The following is a 21,151-nucleotide window of genomic DNA, read 5'->3' as shown; positions in this document are numbered from 1 at the left end:
CTGAAGGCAACTAAAAATTTAGATTCCTCAATGGCAAAACACAGATGGATTCTGCTTCAGGATTATGACAGTGCTTTCTCACTCCAAGAAATTCTCAAAGGAAATACAGAAGGATGTAAATAGTTCCCAACTAACTGGTTTTCATCAAAGCAGGTGACTGGCTGATGACAAAAAACTTCAGGACTATGTTGGTAACTCACAAAGACAGTTTAAATGGATGTTTTTATGTTCATTCAGCCAAAGAGTCTACAAGAATGGACAAGTTTTGGGCTTTTTTTCTGGCAATAATAATGAGAATGTAATCATCCTCTTCAAAGGAGGGTGAGTGAAAGTGAAACAACCTGGGATACACACTTCTCATATCCTTACCTAGCACATTCTAGTGTCTTATGTACAAACATGCTGTTAGTCCCATAACCATTTTGTTCTATTAGACTGAGGAAAGAATCCACACAGACAAAACACTACAAAGCAGCAGATGGAAAAAGTGGTGAGGGATGTGCTTTGCCAAAGACTTTGCACACATCAAGTAAAATATGAATGTAATACACCATTATTTCAACTACAACTTCCCATGCTTTCTTTGTGGTTATATATAGATAGCTCTCCCAGGCTTTTTATAAATGTTTAATAGTATTATTTGCTTGTATAAGCTAGGAATTTGAGATGAGGTCTTCGCTTAGTTCAGACTTAATTGATGTGCTATCTCTGTACTGCAATTTCTACCTGTTTGGCTTAAACTCATACCGTCTCCTAAATACAGAGCCTCTAACTGGAAGTCTTCCCCAAATCCACTCCCTGGTACACTGCTGAGAAGCACATGTATGATACAGTATAACCCTGATACAAACCCACCACAGAGGAATATAGCATAACAGTAGGAGAAACTGGCTATTAGTTGTGATTTTAATTGCTTCAAGAAAAATAGTCAGAGTGTTTCATGCACCTATCCCCTCTGCAATTTTGTCTATCGAGTAAGAGAAGCAGAAAAAGCAAAATAATTTAACCAATTCCTCACAGAGGCACAGCTTCTCCAGTTGTTTTGCCTTCCCAGGACATAGGCCTGGAAGCAAACACCTGGGAGACTATTCTGATCCATCTCCTATGGTATCCAAAAGAAACCATCACAGAAACTGCCCCCTACCCTTTATTCCCATCACCACCACTGTTACATACCTCAAAGATGGGCAGTAACACAGCTTCACTGTTGCAAATGCATTGTGGACTCTGGGCAGTATATAGATACTTTTTGGGTTGCTCTTTCCCAAGAATCCCTACTTGTTTGCTGTTCTGAGTGTACAGGGTTGACATTTTCATGCAACAGTCTAAGGCTCTAGTTTTCACTGGCTGATAAAATAACTTCCCTCACTTTTTCTGATACCAACCATATTGCTAGATGGATTTTTATCACTAAAAAGAAAGTGAGGTGAGATAAAAGATGCAGGCAGAAAGATAAATGGATTCCTCTTGGCGCAAATATTGAGCATAGTACAAGCTGAGTACACTCAGCTATCCATCTCCTAAACAGCTGTAGTCACAGTACACCATCACTCACTGTATCAACACCACACACAGTTCAATTGGGAAAGAAAGATCATGACCTCATTTTTCCAGCACCTTTTTTCCCCCACCATGCTGGCTTCCATCACCATCTCATTTTCCTACCACCCATTTCCTTACTGGAAGGAAAAGTTTCAATCAAAGACTGAACCAAGGGAAATACTGGAATGAGGATGTAGGTAACTTTTGATTTTTTTAAGGTAATAGAGATTTCCTGAAGAAAAAAAATTAAAAAAAAAAGCTCTCATTTGTCCTGAGGATCCCTCTGCAATTTCACAGTGTTCCAATCAGAAAGTGGTAAAAATCACACTGCAGACTGAGATGCCCAAATATAGCACACAGCAAATATCGGTCAATGCCTCAGGCATCTAAGTCTTTATCCCAGGCTGAATTTCCAATGAAGCAAGTCAAGGCAGGGCATTTTTATAACTCCACTTTTTGTAATACTTCATATAAATGCCTAAACATAATACTGATAATTATAATGGAAAATCCATTATGTGTTTCTCCTCTCTTTTAATTAATTTTCCCATTAAATATTATAAGTAGTTTTCAGCAGCTGATACTCTGCAACATTTTGCATGCTGCTGGCATTGTGCTTGTTTTATTTAAGGGGCCAAGCAGCCTTTGCATTTAAACAAGCAGAGATAAAAATGGTTGTAAACACCAGGCAAAGTTGATTCTCAAGTATAACGAGTCTGGGAATTTGAGCCATCAACACTTCCCAGACTAATGTTTTATTCGCAGCGCTTGCACCAGGGACCCTCCTGTGTACCTGCAATCCAAGTCATGGGCAGGCAGAGGTGGGGAATTAGCATGAGTGCTTGTCATACAGCAACTGCACACTGCCTATAAGAAGTCAAAAGTGAAGCTAATGCTCACAATGAACTGTACAGGACAGGAGTAGTTAACTGTATTCCCTTTCATCAAAACACTGAATTCTAAACCAGACGTTTGAATGAAAGCTCCAAACAAATAAAACAGCAGCAAACATGAAAAGCAAGCACAAGATGCCAAAGCTACATTCATATCTATGGAACAGCTGATGAGTTTAGTGATGAGATGTTGTTCTGCGCTTTGGGTCATCACAAAACCCACCTATTGGAAAGGCTGAACCCCAAGAGGGAGAATAAAGCAACAATGTTTGGTTTTACAGGCAAGAAAAACATCTTCTGTTAGAATGAAAGAGGTGATTCTAACTCTCTTACCTGCTGAACGTATCTGTCTGTAGTTTTCCACATATAGTAATATTCTATTATGCTTGTTAAGGACTTCCATGGGAGCTAGGGACATAAAGGAAAAGCAGCAGTCATTGCATGGAGCTGGCACAAGGCCTCACAGAAATTCCCAGGATTCCTTTGACAGACAATTTACAGCAAATCCTTGCAACTAACAACCCTCCTAACACCGCCCAAAAAAGACTGTCAGTGTCCAAGTCTCTTACAGGCATTGGATGCGCGCAGGACCCAAGTACTGTTAAATGCCCTTTCAAAAAACTGTGTTTTCAGTGTAGAAGAGCAGCAGGCTGCAGGTGAACCTCCATGCAGGACTGACTCTGCAGCAAACCATTCCAGAGAGGCACAACATGGAAGGGAGCCCACTGGCTCAGATTCTCTCTGCTTGAGCAAGAGCCACAACTGCGACATCACGGTTTTGATATGCCTGGCTTCTGTGGAACTGGCCCACTAAAAAACCCAAAAAGTAATAACTACTAACAGAATTGTGCCCTGCCAGCTCTGTTCTCTGCATGAGGAGCACGAGGATTTCAGCAGGACCACAGAGCGTGCTGTGCTGTTTCCAAGTCCCTCTCTGTCTAAAAAGATTAGAGCACGGGACAAGCAACACTGAACAAGCAACTATTTGTTTTGTTCCAGAGGACTTGAACAGCGATACAGTGGAACTTGGCTCTCTTCACAGTGCTCCATTCAATCTGCAGGCTGAGCACCTAGGGTGGAGCTTTGGCCAAACTACAGGACACTTCCCTTGGATGCCCAAGATTTGTTTTTAAAACTTTCAAAGGGCTCCTTCTGAAGTCGCATGATAAAAGTGACTAAATTTTCGCGTTTCAGAAGGCCCACTACTTATTCCCCTTCAAAGGCAAATTAATCCACAGCAGCTAGGCTGTCACAACACTTTCCTAAATCCTCCCTCAGCCATAGCGGAGCAGATGATTTTAAATTACCGTCTCTAAAGGAAAAAGCTACCATCTGATTTGAAATTCTGACTGTACAACCGGCTGTCATCAGAATGAGGTCTGCCTTCCCCCAATTTACAGCAAGACACATGCTCCAGTTCAAAGCCCCCTTCTTCAACTTGAAGGAATGCAACACGGTTTGGACAAGCTGTAAACTGGTCCCATCCCTGATCAGGAGTCTCCACGCGGGCCCTCTGTTTATGTACTCACGAAATCCTGCTGAATGTCAGTGAAGTCTTTTCCGTATTTTTCTAGTGCCTCCTCAAAGAGGTTTGCCTCAGAAGCAGACCACTCCTCCATCTCATCTCTGCACAGGACAGGCCCACCTTGTGGCACAAGCGCAGAGATTGCCTTGGAAATGTCATAGACGTTTTTGTGCAAAGTGTCCATAGCGTGGAACTACATCGGTGTAAAAGAGAAAGGTAAATGTAAGGACAAGCATCTGAGGGGGGAGGGAGAAATACAAATGCTTAACAGTAGAGCAACAAAAGTTCTGCACCAAGATTTAAAGGTGCAGTCTTCTGTACCCAACACAAAGTCAGTACCAGCGTGTTCCGACCTCAGGCTCACTGTAGCTGTCAGCGTACAAGTCTAACACTCACTGACAATGGTGGAGTTCGTGAAATGAGCCTTTGCCCATCACCAGCTCCTACTCTGCTGCTCAGCAGCACCACCACTGTAGCACTACTGGTAAGAAATAGCACGGGACAGAGACCCACTCACCCCAGGACTGAGCCGCCCACAGATGGGGCACGATGGGGCATATTTTCTAATGAACTTCGCTATTCGCTTTCTTTGTCAAATAATCCACAAAAAACACACAGAAGAAAAATATTTAAGAGCAGCAACACACACATACAGTTCCTTTAGGGGTCAGAAATCTCCAAAAAGACTTGAGTCACACACTGTAGCAGAGCAGGAAAAAGAGAATGACTCCCAGGAGCCGTTACTCCTCAGAAAGCTGAGCTAGGACTGTCTGCAACTTGCAATTTACAAGAGCTGAGAACGTGTTGCGAGGGAGGAATTGATATTAGTAAGTGAAAGCTTGGCTTTATTTCCTGATTTCTGTATTTTTAATCAGGATGTTATTTGCCTTTAATCATACCAGTTTTGTGCACGTGCATAATTAATCTGCAGTGTTCTATCCCAGAATTTGTTCTATATGTGATTTCACATTCTTCCAGTTATGAAGGGAGGTTTTGATAAGAGTTCCCTGTAGACTTCATAAATTTTATTCAAATTTTCATTAAACTTTCTCTAGCACAGAAGGTCAAGTTTTCCTTTTCCTCTATCTACTCAACATCACTTATGATTATAAAATATTAACGACGCCACCACTCCTCAGGTACTCTAAAATGGAGCTCGTCAAAGAGAAGAGCTGGATCAACTCTAATTTCTCATCTGACCACAAGTTTTCCCCCCAGATGATCTTGCCCAAGGATGCCAGTGACAGCCTGGTGTTGGAGAACTGATGAGGAGTGTAGCATTCTGGCATTACATCACTGTAGACAGACAGATAATCATGTGCATTCTTCTCAAGACAGCTCCTAAGCACATGCAAGAGTTGAGCTGTGGAGCACATCAAAGCTTTTTATTAAAATAAACCAAAAAGCTATCTCATAGAACTACCCATGATGGATCATAGGAGGCACATGGGCAGAAGAAGTTACTTTGTATGTACACATAATGGGTTCCTTCCCAAAGATAGGATCTGCTTCACAGCAGGCCACAATTACAATCCATCTGCCCCTCTCTTTGCCAGCTGTTATTGCTGAGGTGAGTATTTTGCATCTCTCAAAGAACTTGAAGCCCTCTTGAAAATCTTACCAGCGTGATGTCCCTAGAGGCTGCTGCAGCACTCATGTGCAGGCTGGGCTGTCTGACAGAACTACTGCAGTCTAGTGCTCGGGCAAATGTACCAACAGACCTGGAAGAAATTAAACAGAGCATTAGCTTTGCATGCAAAAAAGGCATAAATATAAACACCCAAGCAACACTTCTCCAGATCAGCAGACTCCATTTCTCAGTAACAAGATTACTGTGTTTGGCACTAGTTCTGAGCCGGAGACCGCTCTCTTCAGATGTGGTTGTTATTATTAACGCTTTACTCGGTTCATATGACCAAAGAGGCTTAGGCATAAGGAGGGGGAAACAGTGAAAGACACAAAGATCACAAATGGGGAGTTCTGAACTACTCTCTCACCTCTTATCTCTGTTAAGCTTTAACAGAAACTGGGCACAAGTAAGCTTTATGAATGGCAAGTCTCTTCCCCAACAGCAAGAGCAGCACTGCCTTGTCCAAAGGCAGAGACAGATGCCAAAACCAGATAAAAAGAAAGCAGTGATGCATTCTTCTAAAAGTTTCAGTCACGTTAAAACCAATCTTTATTTTACAAGTTCATACCGTACAATACCTATGATACAGTCTGCACAAGAATACAGTAATTCTCTAACACTTCCCAATGCCATCCATTCCTGCATGAGGCCACAGTCCCCATGCTCATTTTATCCCTAAAGAACAGAGAAACCTCTAGCAGGTTCCAGCAATTCCAACTCTCCTTGCTACACGCAGGTGAAATGCTCGTGCTCCTGCACAGTGAACTGGGCCCAAATTTGTCCACAACAACAAAAAAGCTGGCCTGGTTTGGTCCCACGCCTCGCTCCCCATCCCCCATCAGATCGCTTCCCCAAACTAGTTGAGCACACAGAACAACAAACTAGTACCAAGCAGTGCAGGAGTAGGAAAGGCAAATGCTTAAAAGCAGTAGTTGTCATCAAACAGCTAATTTTGGCCAAAATCCAAACCAGCCTCCCCCACCCAAGTTTCAGTAGCGATTCACACTTCTCCCCAGCCTCCCAGCCACTCTCCCCATCAATGTTTCACAACTCCCCCGTGCCCAGCTTCAGCCGAACTGATACCTTTTGTGTGAGTGTGGCATCTAATTATACACCAGATCACTCTGCTGATTCCGGACAGAAGCAATTTATATACTGATCTTTTCAGTGATTCTTGTTACAGCACACACCTTCCAGTGGGCACCAGAAAGAACTACTAGCTGCAGCTTCACCACTAAAAGCCTACACAAGGTGGAAACTCCCATCATGAAAAAGCTCTATGGTCACTCTAAAATAACCCACATGCAAAGCTACCTTCTCACTTCCTCCTGGGTCTTCCTGACATCAAGACCTCAGCCCAATGTGGTTAGTGGCAATTTGAACCAACCCTGCTGAAAATTAACCCAGAAAACAAAAGTTCTTTGCTTTTTGCTGGTGACCTGTACTTCACTTGATTAGAAGCAACTGTGAAACCACAGCCTTGTTAAACAAAATCCCATAAGAAGCAGGAATGCCCTTTGCTGGAGATATCCCAGCTTTCTGAACCACTCCATCTGTTTGTTCCGCATTGCTGGTGGAGATTGTCCTCTCCCTGCTTTCATCCACTTCCCTATGTCCACCTGATCAAGCAGAATTAATCAGCTGCACATAAATCACTGGGTTCAGCCAGTTGGCCTTTATTGTTTGCACAAGTCATAGGAAACAGCAGTGTATCACATAAGCAGCGCAGGGAAACTTCCAAAAGCCTAATTTGTAGGGTGACTCTTTAGTGTAGCCAGAACGCAGTGAAGAAGAGTGTCTGACACAGAGGCACCAGCAGTCTTCCAGGGCTGAAGCAGACAGCCCCACAAGTTGAGGTCCACATCCATCAGACACTTATGACCAATGACCAGAACTCTCAAGATTAGCAAACCAGATGCTGCTAACAGCTTGCAATTTCACACACCCCTTTCCTAACTACGATAACTGGCTACACTAAAACCATCAAAAGGTCCAACTATCCACCTTCCCACACCACTTTCCTCTCACAGTCCTATAAACTAAAGGGTAAAATTTGCAGAGTAAGATAGAATTTTGAGAGATTACCTTTTTTTTCCCCCCCAAATTATTCAGTTGCCAGTTGCTATGAGAACCTACATTTAGTATAGGCTGCTGTTCATGTAAATGTACACCAATGAAAAAGTTCAAGAACACTTTAAAAAGCAAAAGCTGATCAACAAAGATTGCTTTTGGCTTAAAGAAAACCCACACGTTTCACCATCTGCACAGCTTTGCAGGGTTTAACTTGATTGTGCCTACCTACTGGAATCTAGGCATTACAAAGCATCCACACTCCATCAAAGCCACTTCACCAGACTTCTCAGCAAACTATTAATGGGGGATAAAATGTCACTGGAGTTGAAAACAGGAGAAAATGGACAGAGTAATGAACTGTCAAGAATATAGCTCACTAAGTCTTCTGCATGATGGCCAAAGAATGTGAAAAACCTCACCAATTACAGCACAGTTATGTGCCATTTGCTTTTCTTTCATAAAAGTGATTAACTGTAAGTTGTAAAACTGAGTAGCTGTTCCTAAAGCTGTGCAGTTCCCAGAAAGGCATGTAAATGTCCATCATTTCAAAATGGAGCAGATATATCAAGCAACCAAACACCAGTAAAGCAAAAAGAACATAAAATTAGTTAGAAAAGAAGAGTTATTAGAATTTACTTATTCAAGGAAGACGTAAAAGGCTCTTACCGTGCTACCACCAGGAACTGGTCTATCTGCTTGTCTACTAGCGGGTTAAAGGCTTCCCAAACTTTTGTTTCAAGTTTTGACTGATCTCTTCCATCATCCTCACCTGGTTGAAAAACAAATTAGAAATGCTCAGCACGGTCATTTTAAAAGGAAAGCTCTACATTTTTTCCACCTGACAACAACTTCACTGCCGGCCCAGCTCAGTTACTCTGCCTACCAGGCCACTGTGAAAGTTTCATTCACTCATTTGTCTGTAACAATTTCAGCTTCAGACCCAGCAACACAGCTCCTCTGGATCGAGCAATCAGGTTTTGAAGAACTCGTTTCCAGGGACACATGTAATGGGAAGCGGAATACATCCTTCTCCGAACTAGACAGTGTCTCTCTCCAGCCCCTCTCCCCAGCTTCTCTTTCTCCTTTATCTTGCAGCAGTTCCAGGAAAAAGAGGCACAGTCCCAGCTGCTCCGAGCAGGCCGAGAGTAGCTGATTCAACTTTGCAGCAGCTGCTTTCTAAAGCGGAAATCAAGATATCAGACTCCTTTTATGTTCCTGACACTACACAAACCAGAATACCCTGGAAAAATACAGGAGCTACTGAGACTTTTTATTTTTTGCTCCCTTGAAAACATCTGGAGATTACCCATCTCTGAAGCCCTGAGTTGGCCTGCTGAAGGAAGAGAATGCCTTTGAAATTAAAATTAGTTCATCCTTGTTTAGGAGGCTTGCCCAACTGCTGAGTAAATACCAGTTTCTTACACAAACCAAACAAGAGTCCTGACCAATTTGTTTGCCTCTTCCAACACTAGGCTAACAGTATGAGCAAAGCTCAGAAGCAAAGATAGGAACATCTCACTGCTTTGACATCTCTGCCCAGAGTCTGGAAAAGGTCCTTCCAACATGCGTCACTACCTGGCTCTCGTAGAAGCGTCCTAACAGACCTTTCCCTGGGCGTTAATGGCTCTCAGAAAGGAGCCACCACACGCCAATATTCCCCATCTCTCTCAGGTTTGTTCACCCACTTTTGGATCTGTAAGACTGTACAAAGACAAATCTAAAGTGAGTTACTATTTGGTGATAGTATCAGTTACTCCTACTACTCCCTTTTTCTCAAGGTAGGCTCCTCATGGTCCCACCGCTCTGTGATACAGTGGGGACAGGCTGAGGGCTCACAACACATTCAGTCCAGAAAATTCTTCCTCCTGCCTGTTCTGCAGGTGAGATGTCTCGGCTAGCAGCCAATGCTTGGGATGGGGAGAGGGCTCTGAGGCAAAGGCACCCAGCAGTTAACAGGCAAATTGATGAGGGGAGACTGCATTTAACTGGCAGTAATTTGGGACAGGCTCTCCTAGGGAAGCAAGGCTTGATTAAAAACACAAAAGGCTTTACAGGTGCGATGGAAATCTGTGTTTCCCATGGAAATTCTGAAATCTCTCAATAAAAGGAGTGCAAGTTCTGACAGGAGCCAATTAATTCAATTTGCTTCAACAACTTTATGATTTGGACAAACACCAACTTAGAGACTGGTAGGAGACATAACTGTGTCCAGTGGGCAACAGCTTGAGTCACCAACAAACCAGCCCATGGCTGTACAGGTGACCTGGCAGTGGAAACCCCTGCCTGCCATGTGTGTGCAGGATGCACACAGAAACATGGCTGCATCTGACAAGGCCTCTTGACAACTTAAATGAGCTATGGAAGTTACCCTCTTTTAGTAAGTCGGTTATATCTGCCTGGTATCTGTTTCCAACTCGAATCTCTCCTTTATCAGCAAGTAGGGTCTTCTGTTGAGGATCGTACACTAGTGAATAAAAGAAGAAATCCTAAAAATAAAAAAAAGAGCAAAAAAGCAAACAGTATTATTAGCTTTTACTCTCAGCTTTGCATACACACTAGCAAGTTTTCACATTGTAAGTTTGGTTTTACTAACTACATACAGAATTTTTGGGGGGTGAACAAACAATAAATGAACCTCCAGTTTTAAACCCCTACGGTAAATGCTACCACTCTCTTCTAAATTAGAAGTAGTAACAGCTCTCCTCAAAAGCAGCTGTTCCCCTAGTACAGGGTCTTTTTAGTTGAAGTGAACAAAGCTCCTCTTGCACAAACAAGGCTCAGAAGGGCCAGGAGATAATTCTGCTTGCTCCACTCCTGCTAGTATAGACCAGGATACACTTGGCTTTCCTTCTGACAGGGATGCACTGCTGACCAACCTTTCATCCACCACCATCTAAGCTTAAATCACCACATTTCCTTCTGCCTTGTTACTGGGAGATGGGTAGCAGATTTGGCAGCAGCAGGAACTGCACAGTATAAGTAATTAAACTTTTCTGCATGGATAAGTTCTTAGCTATAGCTATTGAGTGACATGTTGGAGACCAGGTCTGCTCCCCTCAAGTACAGCATGGGATACGGGGCAGGAACAGTTCTGGTAGGACATGAAATAAGGGACCTTTTGTAACCCCATCCAGAGTAACACCATCACCAGGACAGAGAAGCATTTCTGAACAGAAACAGAGAATTTGTGATGTGCTGGTTTTCGTACTTGGGTTTCTGGCACGTTTTCCCATTCCTCATATTTCTGTGTCAGTAGCAAGCACCCTGTTCAAGTACATCTCATTTCATGCTCACCTCATTTTCCCTTTCCCTATATTTGTATGTGTAAACAGTAAGCAACAAAAATTAGGGCAAAACCAGCATCAGTTTCAAGCCCTGTTCATCTTCATGAAGAGGTGGCAAGGGAAAAACAGCCCGCCAATCTGTCACAGAAAGCCCAAAAAAGGAATAATCACTGTGAGTTTCCCTGTTAATATGGCAAAAATTCCTTTTGGGGCTAGGGCTTCAAAAGTACGTACTAGTTCTGTTTCCCAGCCCTGCACATTAGACACGTTAATTTAAGACTGATGCCATGGAGGTAGAGCCTTCCATTTTTTCTTTACATGTATAATGCATACAGCACCCCATTACAGAATTTAGGAGGGTTAAACTCCATATTTTCTGCTCCAATTTTAATAAAAACCAGTATTTTTCCAGGGAGACATAAGCACCTATGGAAAAGAAGAAATAAATCCAATAAAGCCAGGCAAACCTGCTACCTGAGAATGCTACTGCATAAAAACATGCCCCCTATACAGCACAGCACAAGAGGCAACAAGACAGGAACTCACAGCAAATCTCCTCCAGCTGAAAACAAGCCATTTCCCCACTCTGAAAGCATGAACTCTGCAGGCAGGACCAACTGCCTGTTATGTCATGATAACAGGATAAGAGTCACAGCTAACAATTGGCAAAATGCTGTGCCAACACCCAGCCAAGTCAACTTGAAGGGTTGGCTGTGGTTGGGTTTGGGGTGCAGGGATTTGGTTGCATCCTACTTGAATGACATTTTTGACAGAACTGACTACTACTCCAACAGACACCGAGGTCAATCTACACCAACCTCCCAACAAAAGGGAGCTTCAGAATATAGGAGAACTCATTTCTATTATGCTGTGTAAAGGAACCCACATCTCTTGTTCCCCGATACACACAAAGTTCAAGACACTACAATATTTGGAGGATGCTCTGTTGCACAAAGAAAACATAAGAAAAGCCTTTGTTTCACAAGCCTCCATGATCTAAAAATAGTGTTTTATTTTTTCCCACCCCCAAAATACCAAGCTGTAGGACAAAGTATATGCAGTGCCACACTAATGCTTTTCAGGCACATGGCCCAGCAAATACACAAACCAAACTCTCCTATAACACCACAGTGGGCCCCAAGGGAGGCCAGTTCTACAGGCGATTTCTTAACATGGTCTGTCTTGGCCAGGGAAAGTCAGGCATCATAGAAGGGGTTTCTCCCATAGTATCTGACTGATAGATGCCCTAGACTTCTCTTTTATAGGTTCTCTCCATGAATTTTCCCTACAAAACAAACCCCAACCTTCTCTACTACTCTCCAGCCACCTTTGCATGCCTTCTTCAGTTTTGTCTTGGTTCAACAGAAGAACTAAAAGCCAAGTGGAGCCTGAACAGAGAAAATTGGAAGTTTAGGGACTTAAAAGCAAATACAAGACAGACTAATCCCCAGAGGGAACACAACGCCACTACCACCTTTGTCCATAGAAACATGGAGTTCTGTTCGTGCAAACTGAATAACATACCTGAAGACCTTAGTAAGTGTCAGTTTAGTGTCAATGCAAGCTAGAGTCTAAGGAATCACAGCAGCTCCTTGTATACTCTGAAGCACGTGTGAATTCTTGATCATCCCTATGTGGGAATGATTTTCCAGAAAGGTTTCACAAGAGCAGCGATATTCGCAACAAAACAACATGGCTCTTCAAAATCCTCTGTGCTCTTCGTAGCAGTCAGACTCATGTACATTGAGTTTCAGCAGCAAAGAGAAACAAGGGTTTTCTCTTTTCATTTCAGATCCCAGAAAACACCCAACATGTTTGGAAAAATTAAAGCAACCTGCCAAGGGTTAAAATTAAACCATGCCTTTCTACTTCTCCAACGTGTTATACAGACACACACGCTCAGAGCTCCCCTACCCAAGCTCCCAGGCTACCCGTAGCCACAGCCAAGAACCAAAGCCACTAAAAAAACTGCAGAACTGGAAAAAGGCTCAAAGTACAGTACAGAAATTAGTTCATTACAGCTTGCAATCTTACTTTCACCAAGTCAGCCTGGGTGAAGAGGGGAGAATATATTTTAACTATATAGCATTTTATTTTTAGGGGGTACCAAAACACCAGACATCTACCCAGCAGGCAAAATTTGCACAAGCCTCTGGATGTATCTTAGCAGAGCAATAAAATAGATGGGTACGTATTAAACAGTTACCTGCAGAATAAGGAAACCTCATGCCTTTCTCACAAATGGCTCTGTCTTGCTCTTGAGCTCCCTGGAAACTCAGTATCTATGGGAAACTGAGGTTTTCCAGTTGCTTTTTTAAATTTTCCCTCCTATTCCTCCTGTTACAAACCCAATTTTGACAGGCACAGTAAAAAACGTCACCATTGGTCCCCCTTCAAGCTCCCTCTCTGAACACAACAGAGCTTCCTGACAGAGGGGTGGGAGAGAGAAAACAGAGATAACACAAATGTAATTTTGCTGTGCTTACTATTTTCCTAAAAATTCCTGTAAGCATGTTTAACCTCCTTGGAGGCAGACAACCTTGGTCTGAAAACCTATGTTTAGTGGTAATATAACATACAAGAAAGCAAATGACAGATTCCCTCGAACTGCTTAGGCTTTGTTGACAGAAGCTACATTAAAACTAACAAAAAAAAACCCACACTCTAAAACATTTTGAAAGCAAAGAACAGATTAAGAAGGGGGGGAGACCCAGCACACGACGAAGCAGCTCGAAACAATACCATCCAGTGCTAGGAATTCAGCAGGCAACAGCTATCTCCTTTTCTTAATCCCTTTACCCTCCACCCAAGCACATTTCTGTTCCTGAGCTTTTAATTTCTTTACCATCTGTCCAAGTTAGTTTGCACCATGGCAAAATACTGTGCTAAGTGACAGGATACATTCAGGGAACTCTCTCATTCTGTGAAATCTCTAGGTGCCTGCTCAGTTATAAAAATAACCTGCATCACTCATTTCGCATTTTGAGAGCTCAAAAGGATGAAAAAGAGAAATCTCTTTCTATTCCTACATCTGCAACTAAGCTGTTGCATGATTAGAGAAAGCCAGTTCCCTTCTCTGTCTCAATGTACCTGCCTCTAACAGGACTGAGAAAGATCTGGAGCAATAGAGAACAAACACTACTTAAAAGTTGGGTATTAGTAAATCTAAATTAATTTCAGTTTGATTAACTTGTGCTTTAAATTGGCATATCCTAGGCTGCTAGCTGGTAACAAGCATTTCTGAACACAACAGCCCTCGTTTGATGCGCTGCCATTTGGCAGCCCTGAGCAGACTCGACATGTTTTTGGTTTCACATTCCAAAGAGAAACCCAGCTATTTAATCCCTGGGCTTTGTTTAAAATTCTCTTAAACTAGAGTATCAGATTAAAATTAATCTTATGCTTAAATAAATACTAAAGAAACCTAAAAAAAAAAGAAAAAAAAAGCTTTTTAAATAAAAGGCCAACTATGAGACAGACTACAGTATGCTCCTTGGAAAAAAAATTACCTGTTTTCTCTTTGTTTCTTAAAGGCCAGTAATGACCGTTACCCTACTGGTTTTAATTACAAGATTTCCTCTCTTACATAACATTTTAATGTTTTCAAATGCAAATTTAATGCTTGCAGATGTATTCAAATAATAATATACTGAAATTGTTTGCTAATCTCCCAAAGTAAAGTTCCCAGATTGTCAAATTCCAAGAGCATCCAACCCAGCTGGCAGCCAGAGGTCTAGCCACAATTAAAGGTATGCAAATATATTTAAAAGAACTGCACCATAGTTTGAAAAGAATACCAAAGCACCTGAAAAAGTAACCCCCAAGATTTATACTCTGAACAGTGATTAATTGTGCAGCACAAGTCATTTCAAGTGTTCAGTTTGAGGTACCTTTTTAATAGCCAGATTGTGAACATTTCTGCAGCCCTCAGTTAACTGACGAGTAGTTTTTCAAGGGCCTAAGCAGCTGTGGTGGCATATGGAGACTACAGGTCAGTAACAGTGAACTCAAGAAATAGGGAACTAAGCTCCTCAAACACAAGGTGAGATCAAGTTTAAATCACATTAACAGAAACTAAGATTTCAAGATAAAGCAAATAGACAGACACAGAGCTTGTCAGCTTCCTCCCTTTTCACATTTACACCACCTCCCAGCCCATTGTGTCTGGGCCATGAGCCTTTAAGTCTGAACTTTCAGGCTGCCAGGCTGATGAGCAAGTAGGGCTCTTCACAGAAGGAGAGGCAGCATACTGTCACGAGGATGGAGACAGCAGCTCCAGCCTCTAGATCCACCAAGTTTTACATCAGAATGAGTATCATACAGGGCCTGGAGCTTCCCACTGTCAAAGCCCGTTCAGTACGTGCAGAAAGGAAAAAAACATCTTATTTTTAGGAAACCTGTGAAAATCCACCAATCCTAACTTGTGCCAGAATAAACTGTTCAAGCTCGAAAATTCACAAAATGGGTTCATACCTCTCGTTCCAGATAAGATTTCAGGGATTCTGTCTCATTTAACAGAGTAACGCTGCATTTGCCTCTGAAAAGAGAGAAACACATTATATGAAAAACATCTTAAATGTTCACATGACTTAAAAGATGGCATTACTGAAGTTGTACACAGAATTTAATCTTACACTGAAGAATATTTGAATAACAATAGTAATAATGCCACTGGTTTGTGAAGAAGCAGCACTGGAAGAAACAGTCATTACCTAATGTGTGTGGCTGGCAGAGATTCCAGCTGTCGCGAGAGAAACAACTCACGATGTCGTAGCTGATGCTTCTGTTTTTCTGGCAAATCAACCATTTCTGGATTTTCCATCTCTTCTTCCATTTCTCCTAGTTACAAAGTGATAAAAATGATGATCAAGAACAAAGCAAGTATTGGTTCTGGCCAATCAGGATGAGCTGCCCTAAAATTCTTTCCTAAATAATACATGTTATTTAGATGAAATCTAATTTAATCTGAATCCCCATATTTCAGCCAACTGAACAATTAGATAATTAGTACAAATCCTTTCAATGATGCCTGTGAAGAACTGCTGTGTAATCACCACTGGGATCAAAGCATTGCAGGTGACACATGAGGCTCACCAAGCTGGGAGTCACACAACTCTGCTACCAACAGACAGGCTCTGAAGAGAGCTGCTCTCCAAGGCCATCACCACACCATTAGCTTCATTGGGAAGGAACTGATGCACCAGTGAGGTAGAAAAAGTAACATCTGTTTTCTGCCAAGCATCAGGTATCTTAGACCCTACTCCTCTTTCAGGATATCACAGGCTGTCCCATCCTGACTTCAATAGCTTCTGCAGGAAACATCCACTGAAAGCATGAGTTTATTTATTTAGTGTATTTTAGTCTCTTCACCCTGACCACAGCCAATGATCACAGTCACAAGATTAACTGGAACGTAACCAAGTGCCTGAGGCCTGTCTTGTAACCAGCCCTACCACACCACACTCATTTGATGTTGGCAATACTGCTGCATTTCAAAATCCTGCTCCGTTCTGCAGTCAGGATTCCACCATCTCTGGCAACGAGGTATCCAATCGCCATCCAACCAGCTTTCAAATGAATGCCAAAGCAAACATATGAAATCACATCCACACCGATTCACAACTGATCCAAAACATCTCTAGGCACCATTTTGGTAAGAAATAAAATTATTAGGATGCTTTGTGCTCATTAGCAAGAATCCTGTCATTATGCAGGATAAACCAGTAGAAAGCAAAATAGTTCAAAAAAGCTGCAAAGCTTCTCCATAATGCAGGACTGCAAAAGAAAACACCATTTTTTCCTTCCCTGCAAAAGTAAGGTAGTTACTGCATTTTCTAAAACCAGGGGGAAAGTTTCCCAGACTGTAGCAGAACGAGCTGTAAAGTCTCATACACGAACAGTAAAACTCCAATTTTATGGCAGCAGCACTCTTATAAAGAGCAGACTTATGCCTGCTGCTTAATTCAACAGTTGCTGCCAAGAAACATTTCTAGTCAGAAACACATATAGGCACAGTTATGATTGATATACTTGCAAGATTAGTTAACTATAATCCTCATTATCTCAAGGAAAGCAAACAGAAAGGAGAAATCTCCATTGTACAAAACACTAAAATTGCATTTAATTTTGAATCAGCTACCATTATGCCAAAGAGGATGACAGAAAGTTATGTACCCTTCAGGTTCCCCACAATTTATCACTGGTTTACTGGCCTGAAAAGAGATTTGTGGTTTATATGCCCCTCAGGTAAGCTGCTGCAGCAAGGACAGAAAAAAATAGTAGCATAATTAAACCAGTCTGCAACATACAATAGCTCTTAAACCACACGAGCTGTTAGGCATACAGTGGCATGCGCTTGTATTTTAATATCTTCTTAGGAACTAGAACACCAAATTTACATTTGTGCTGCAGTTTCACCATTCTGTGACTGATTTACTGAGGAGGATTCAGTTTTAGCTGAAAATTAATATTGTGGCTGCTGACCTAACACTATAAATATACCAGTGGCAATCCACAAACAAACCAGCGAGTTCCAAGCTAGCTTGCCTAAAACCCGGAGGATGCCAGATGAAAAGGCATTCCAGCCCGTGCTTACAGCAGGCTTTGGAGAATGAGAGTAGTGCACTGGGTAACGCAGGAGAAATACTACAAGGAGTAACCTAAAACACTTAATATCTCCAGCGTTTTTAACTGCCTGGAGCTTTTAAAAATGACATTAAAAGGAGAAAAAATTATTATCCACCATGTGCCAATCAAATCTATGAGCAAAATGAAAGCAGCCGGTACAGCCAGGCTAATCTCGGGATCCGCACTCCTTCAGCTGGCTTCGCCTTCCAACTCCTGTTTTATTTATGTGTCTAGCTTTTGTAATAAAGTAAGGAAGGTGGGAAGCAACATTTTCTTCTCATGCCAGCTCTGCCAGGCACAGCCCTTTCAAAATAAAAAGGCATTATTTAAAACAAAAATAAAAAAACTAAAAAGACAGACATTTCTACAGGTAACAAACAACTCCCCTCCCTGCACAGCTGTAAAACTGCCACCGTTCCTGAACAGGGAGGTAGGAATACTCCCAGAAATAACAAACAAATCTATTCAAGCACTGTCCCTCCCTTCCCACAGCTATGATTTAGGACTGAAGAGAACGAACCTGACCAATGCATTTGGAACCAAGGGAGGGAGGAGAGAATACTGGGCTGTATACGGGAACCTCTCTGTCTCCCTTAAGTCCTGCAAAAGCGGCTTTGACAAAACCCGTAACTAATGCCCCCTCACGGCCCCTGCGCGGGCGGCAGAGGCTTAAGGCACGCTACAAACCACCACAGGGGCTGGCCCGGCCACAGGGTCCAGGACAAGCCTGACACATCTGTGCTCCACCCTCCCGCTGCTCAAACACTCAAGATCTAAGTGAAAGAGATTTCATCCCTGAGAGTGGTGACCCTTGAGAGATAAGGACCACGGTCTTAAAAAAGATCTCCCAAAATCCCCAATGTTTTTAGATATAGATAAAACCAAGTATCTTTTCAGAAAGACTTGCCTGGGCTTATGACAGTGCTGCAGAGTAAGTGGTATGAGAATACAGTAGGTGCAATATATTGGGACTTCAATGCTCTCATAAAGCCTTGCTTCAAAATTAATCTCTCAGCTTGATAGATGTGCTCATGCAGATTTAAAACTAAACATTTAGCCTTCACATAAACAGTAATATATCAGCTGTGCAGAAGTAGCCAGCGGAATGCTGCAAGGAGTGCATTAGATTAAGTATTATTTGATATTTGATGACAGAATCGTTAATAGCACGTTAACAAAGCTTGAAGACGACTTACACTGGGAACAAAAGACGGGCAGATTGGACACAAACAGCAGGACTCAGGTGAAAGCTAACATACAAGGGAAAAATAATTAGAAAGGGTAAACTTTGACTTGGCAGCAGAAACCCAAGAGGCAGCAATTGCAATTTAAAACAGCTGGGTGTGTGAGATGTGAAATGAAACATCAATATTTGCTAGGCACTAGAAAGAATAGCAATTTGCTATAGATCAGATTGGGCTCTCTACATCATCTGAGCTGGAAAGCGCCAGCCCTTTCTCCCCATTCTGGGTGTCATACCAGTATCTACATGGCAGAACTTGGATACGCACAAAGGCAAACAAGATACAGACATCAGGTTAGAGAGCCCATTTGGATGTCCACCTAGGGAGACAGTCTTTACTAACAGAAGAATCACAGAATGATTTGGGTCAGAAGGGACCTTTTAAAAGATCATCTAGTCCAACCCACTGCCATGGGCAGGGACACCTTCAAGTAGATCAGCTTACTGAGACCCTGTCCAGACTGGCCTTGAATGTGTTCAGCCATGGGCACTTATGACCTCACTGGGCAACTTGCTCCAGTGTTTCACACCACCCTCCTTGTAAAAAATGTCTTCCTTATACCTAGTATAAATCTGCCCTCTTTTAGTTTAAAACCATTGCCTCTTGCCCTATCTCAACAGACCCTACAAAACAATCTGTCCACAGCTTTCCTGGAGCCCCTTCAGGTACGGGAAGGCTGCTGTAAGTTCTCCCCAGAGCCTTCTCTTCTCCAGGCTTAACATTACTGAAGTGCTGCATTTGAAGAAATGAACAATACAGCACCACATGCCTTCTCCTAGGTTCATCTTCAAAGAGTCTGCATTTCTATAGAAAATATGCTTTAAAGTTTTAACAAACAGAAACCCTTATACCTTGACACTTCACGAGCTTCCCACATTATCAAGACAACCCATTGCAACCCCATTCAAAACTTCTTGGGATCCCCTTTTGCAGTCATGGCCACAGAGCAGAAACATACTCTTTCAGACACTAAGCATACCTCTCCTCACTTACACCGCCCCCAGAAGAGAAAAATCCCAGTCCCCTCCTTTCAGTAACAACAGAGCCAGAAGCATCATCAGTGAATGAATGAATTTGACTCCTCTTAAATCTGCATGTGTGGTGTTGGGAAGAAAATGGAGAAAGGAAATAAAATGGAAGAAATAAAACCAAAAAAAGAACTCAAAGTTACTGTCAAACTGCATTTAGATTGGTGTTATAAACTAATAAAAAACACCTCCAACTTGAAGTGACCTCCCTGCCCGTGTAGGCACACAGCTCTGATGCAACTCACAGGCTGGTTGTGCAATGACACCTCACCACTGCAAGACATCTCTTTTTAGAGGCTCTGGCACTTCGGAAGCCATGCAGCCATGTGCCCCTGCCACCCAGACAGAAAGCAAACCACAGACCTGCCAGACCAGCCCACGCTAACTACAGCTCCCCAGCCACTACCAGCTTGGCACTCATCATTTTACAGATCAGAATCAATGATTTTAACAAAGCAAAAACCATGCTCTTAAGACAGATCACAAGTAGCTTGAGGTGAGTGGTTAGGAGGAGGTCAGGAGGTTGTATTGCTGCTGTTGGAAATGAGTTAATTACATAGGGAACTATATAGGACATTCTATAGAATCTACATTGGGAGAAAACGTTGTCACAGCACCCAACAGTATCTAGAGGAGTAACTCAACTTTCCACTTCTCTTCCATCAAGTTAGGCCTGCAATCTTGTTTGCATACAATATTCTATCCTAACCCATTACAAAGTCTCTGGGCAAGAGCATTAGAGACTCTCCCACCAGTGAAGCAGGTTCATTTCAGAAACAGGCAGAGAAATTCCATACAATAATTTGTGGGGTGATTAAAGAGGCTTATGAATAAAAAGTGCTAACAATGTATGGAAGCCATTACAAGGCTGGAAGATTTATAGGACAGCCCAGACAAGCTTTATATCATATGATAAAAATAGTAAGATCACAGACCAAATCCAAGAATCAGGTTGCATACATCAGGTGCTGATTTACAGCCACCAACTACTGAACAAGGTGCTTCCCACTCATTTCTCTTTATAAAAAGAGTTATGAGAAAAGACAACGTATCTCAGACTTGTCTGTTTCAGATATCTGATGATGGATTATACAAGCTAAAGCATAAGCAGTGGGTTTTTTTTATTTTTTAAAAAACTTTGCAACATTCATTTCACAATCACATCTTTTTCCTTCCTTTACTGGGAGAGGGGGAAAAAAATATGACAAAGCATCCACATACTTTTTCCATTCATGTTCTGGCCGTATCTTCCCATTACTTGGCTCTCTCACTGCATTGATCTCAACAGTAGGTCTAAAATAAAGG

General features: G+C 42.2%; 1 protein-coding gene across 1 annotated transcript in view; it reads right to left on the bottom strand.

Moving 5' to 3' along the window:
* MTA1 (metastasis associated 1) overlaps positions 1-21,151 on the bottom strand; it is a gene marked incomplete at its 5' end in the record, with an annotated part of 85,040 nt that overhangs the window by 39,633 nt on the left and 24,256 nt on the right. Inside the window, 7 exons of the mRNA XM_084265890.1 lie at positions 2,769-2,843; positions 3,965-4,153; positions 5,582-5,681; positions 8,330-8,432; positions 10,032-10,149; positions 15,421-15,484; positions 15,660-15,786. Coding sequence (XP_084122016.1) covers positions 2,769-2,843; positions 3,965-4,153; positions 5,582-5,681; positions 8,330-8,432; positions 10,032-10,149; positions 15,421-15,484; positions 15,660-15,786 — 776 coding nt within the window. The remainder of the gene's footprint in view (positions 1-2,768; positions 2,844-3,964; positions 4,154-5,581; positions 5,682-8,329; positions 8,433-10,031; positions 10,150-15,420; positions 15,485-15,659; positions 15,787-21,151) is intronic.

Source organism: Gallinula chloropus (genome assembly GCF_964237585.1).
Source record: "Gallinula chloropus genome assembly, chromosome: 6".
NCBI classification, from domain to species: domain Eukaryota; kingdom Metazoa; phylum Chordata; class Aves; order Gruiformes; family Rallidae; genus Gallinula; species Gallinula chloropus.
Note: the sequence above shows the minus strand (reverse complement) of the source record. Positions and strands in the feature narration are given on the sequence as shown.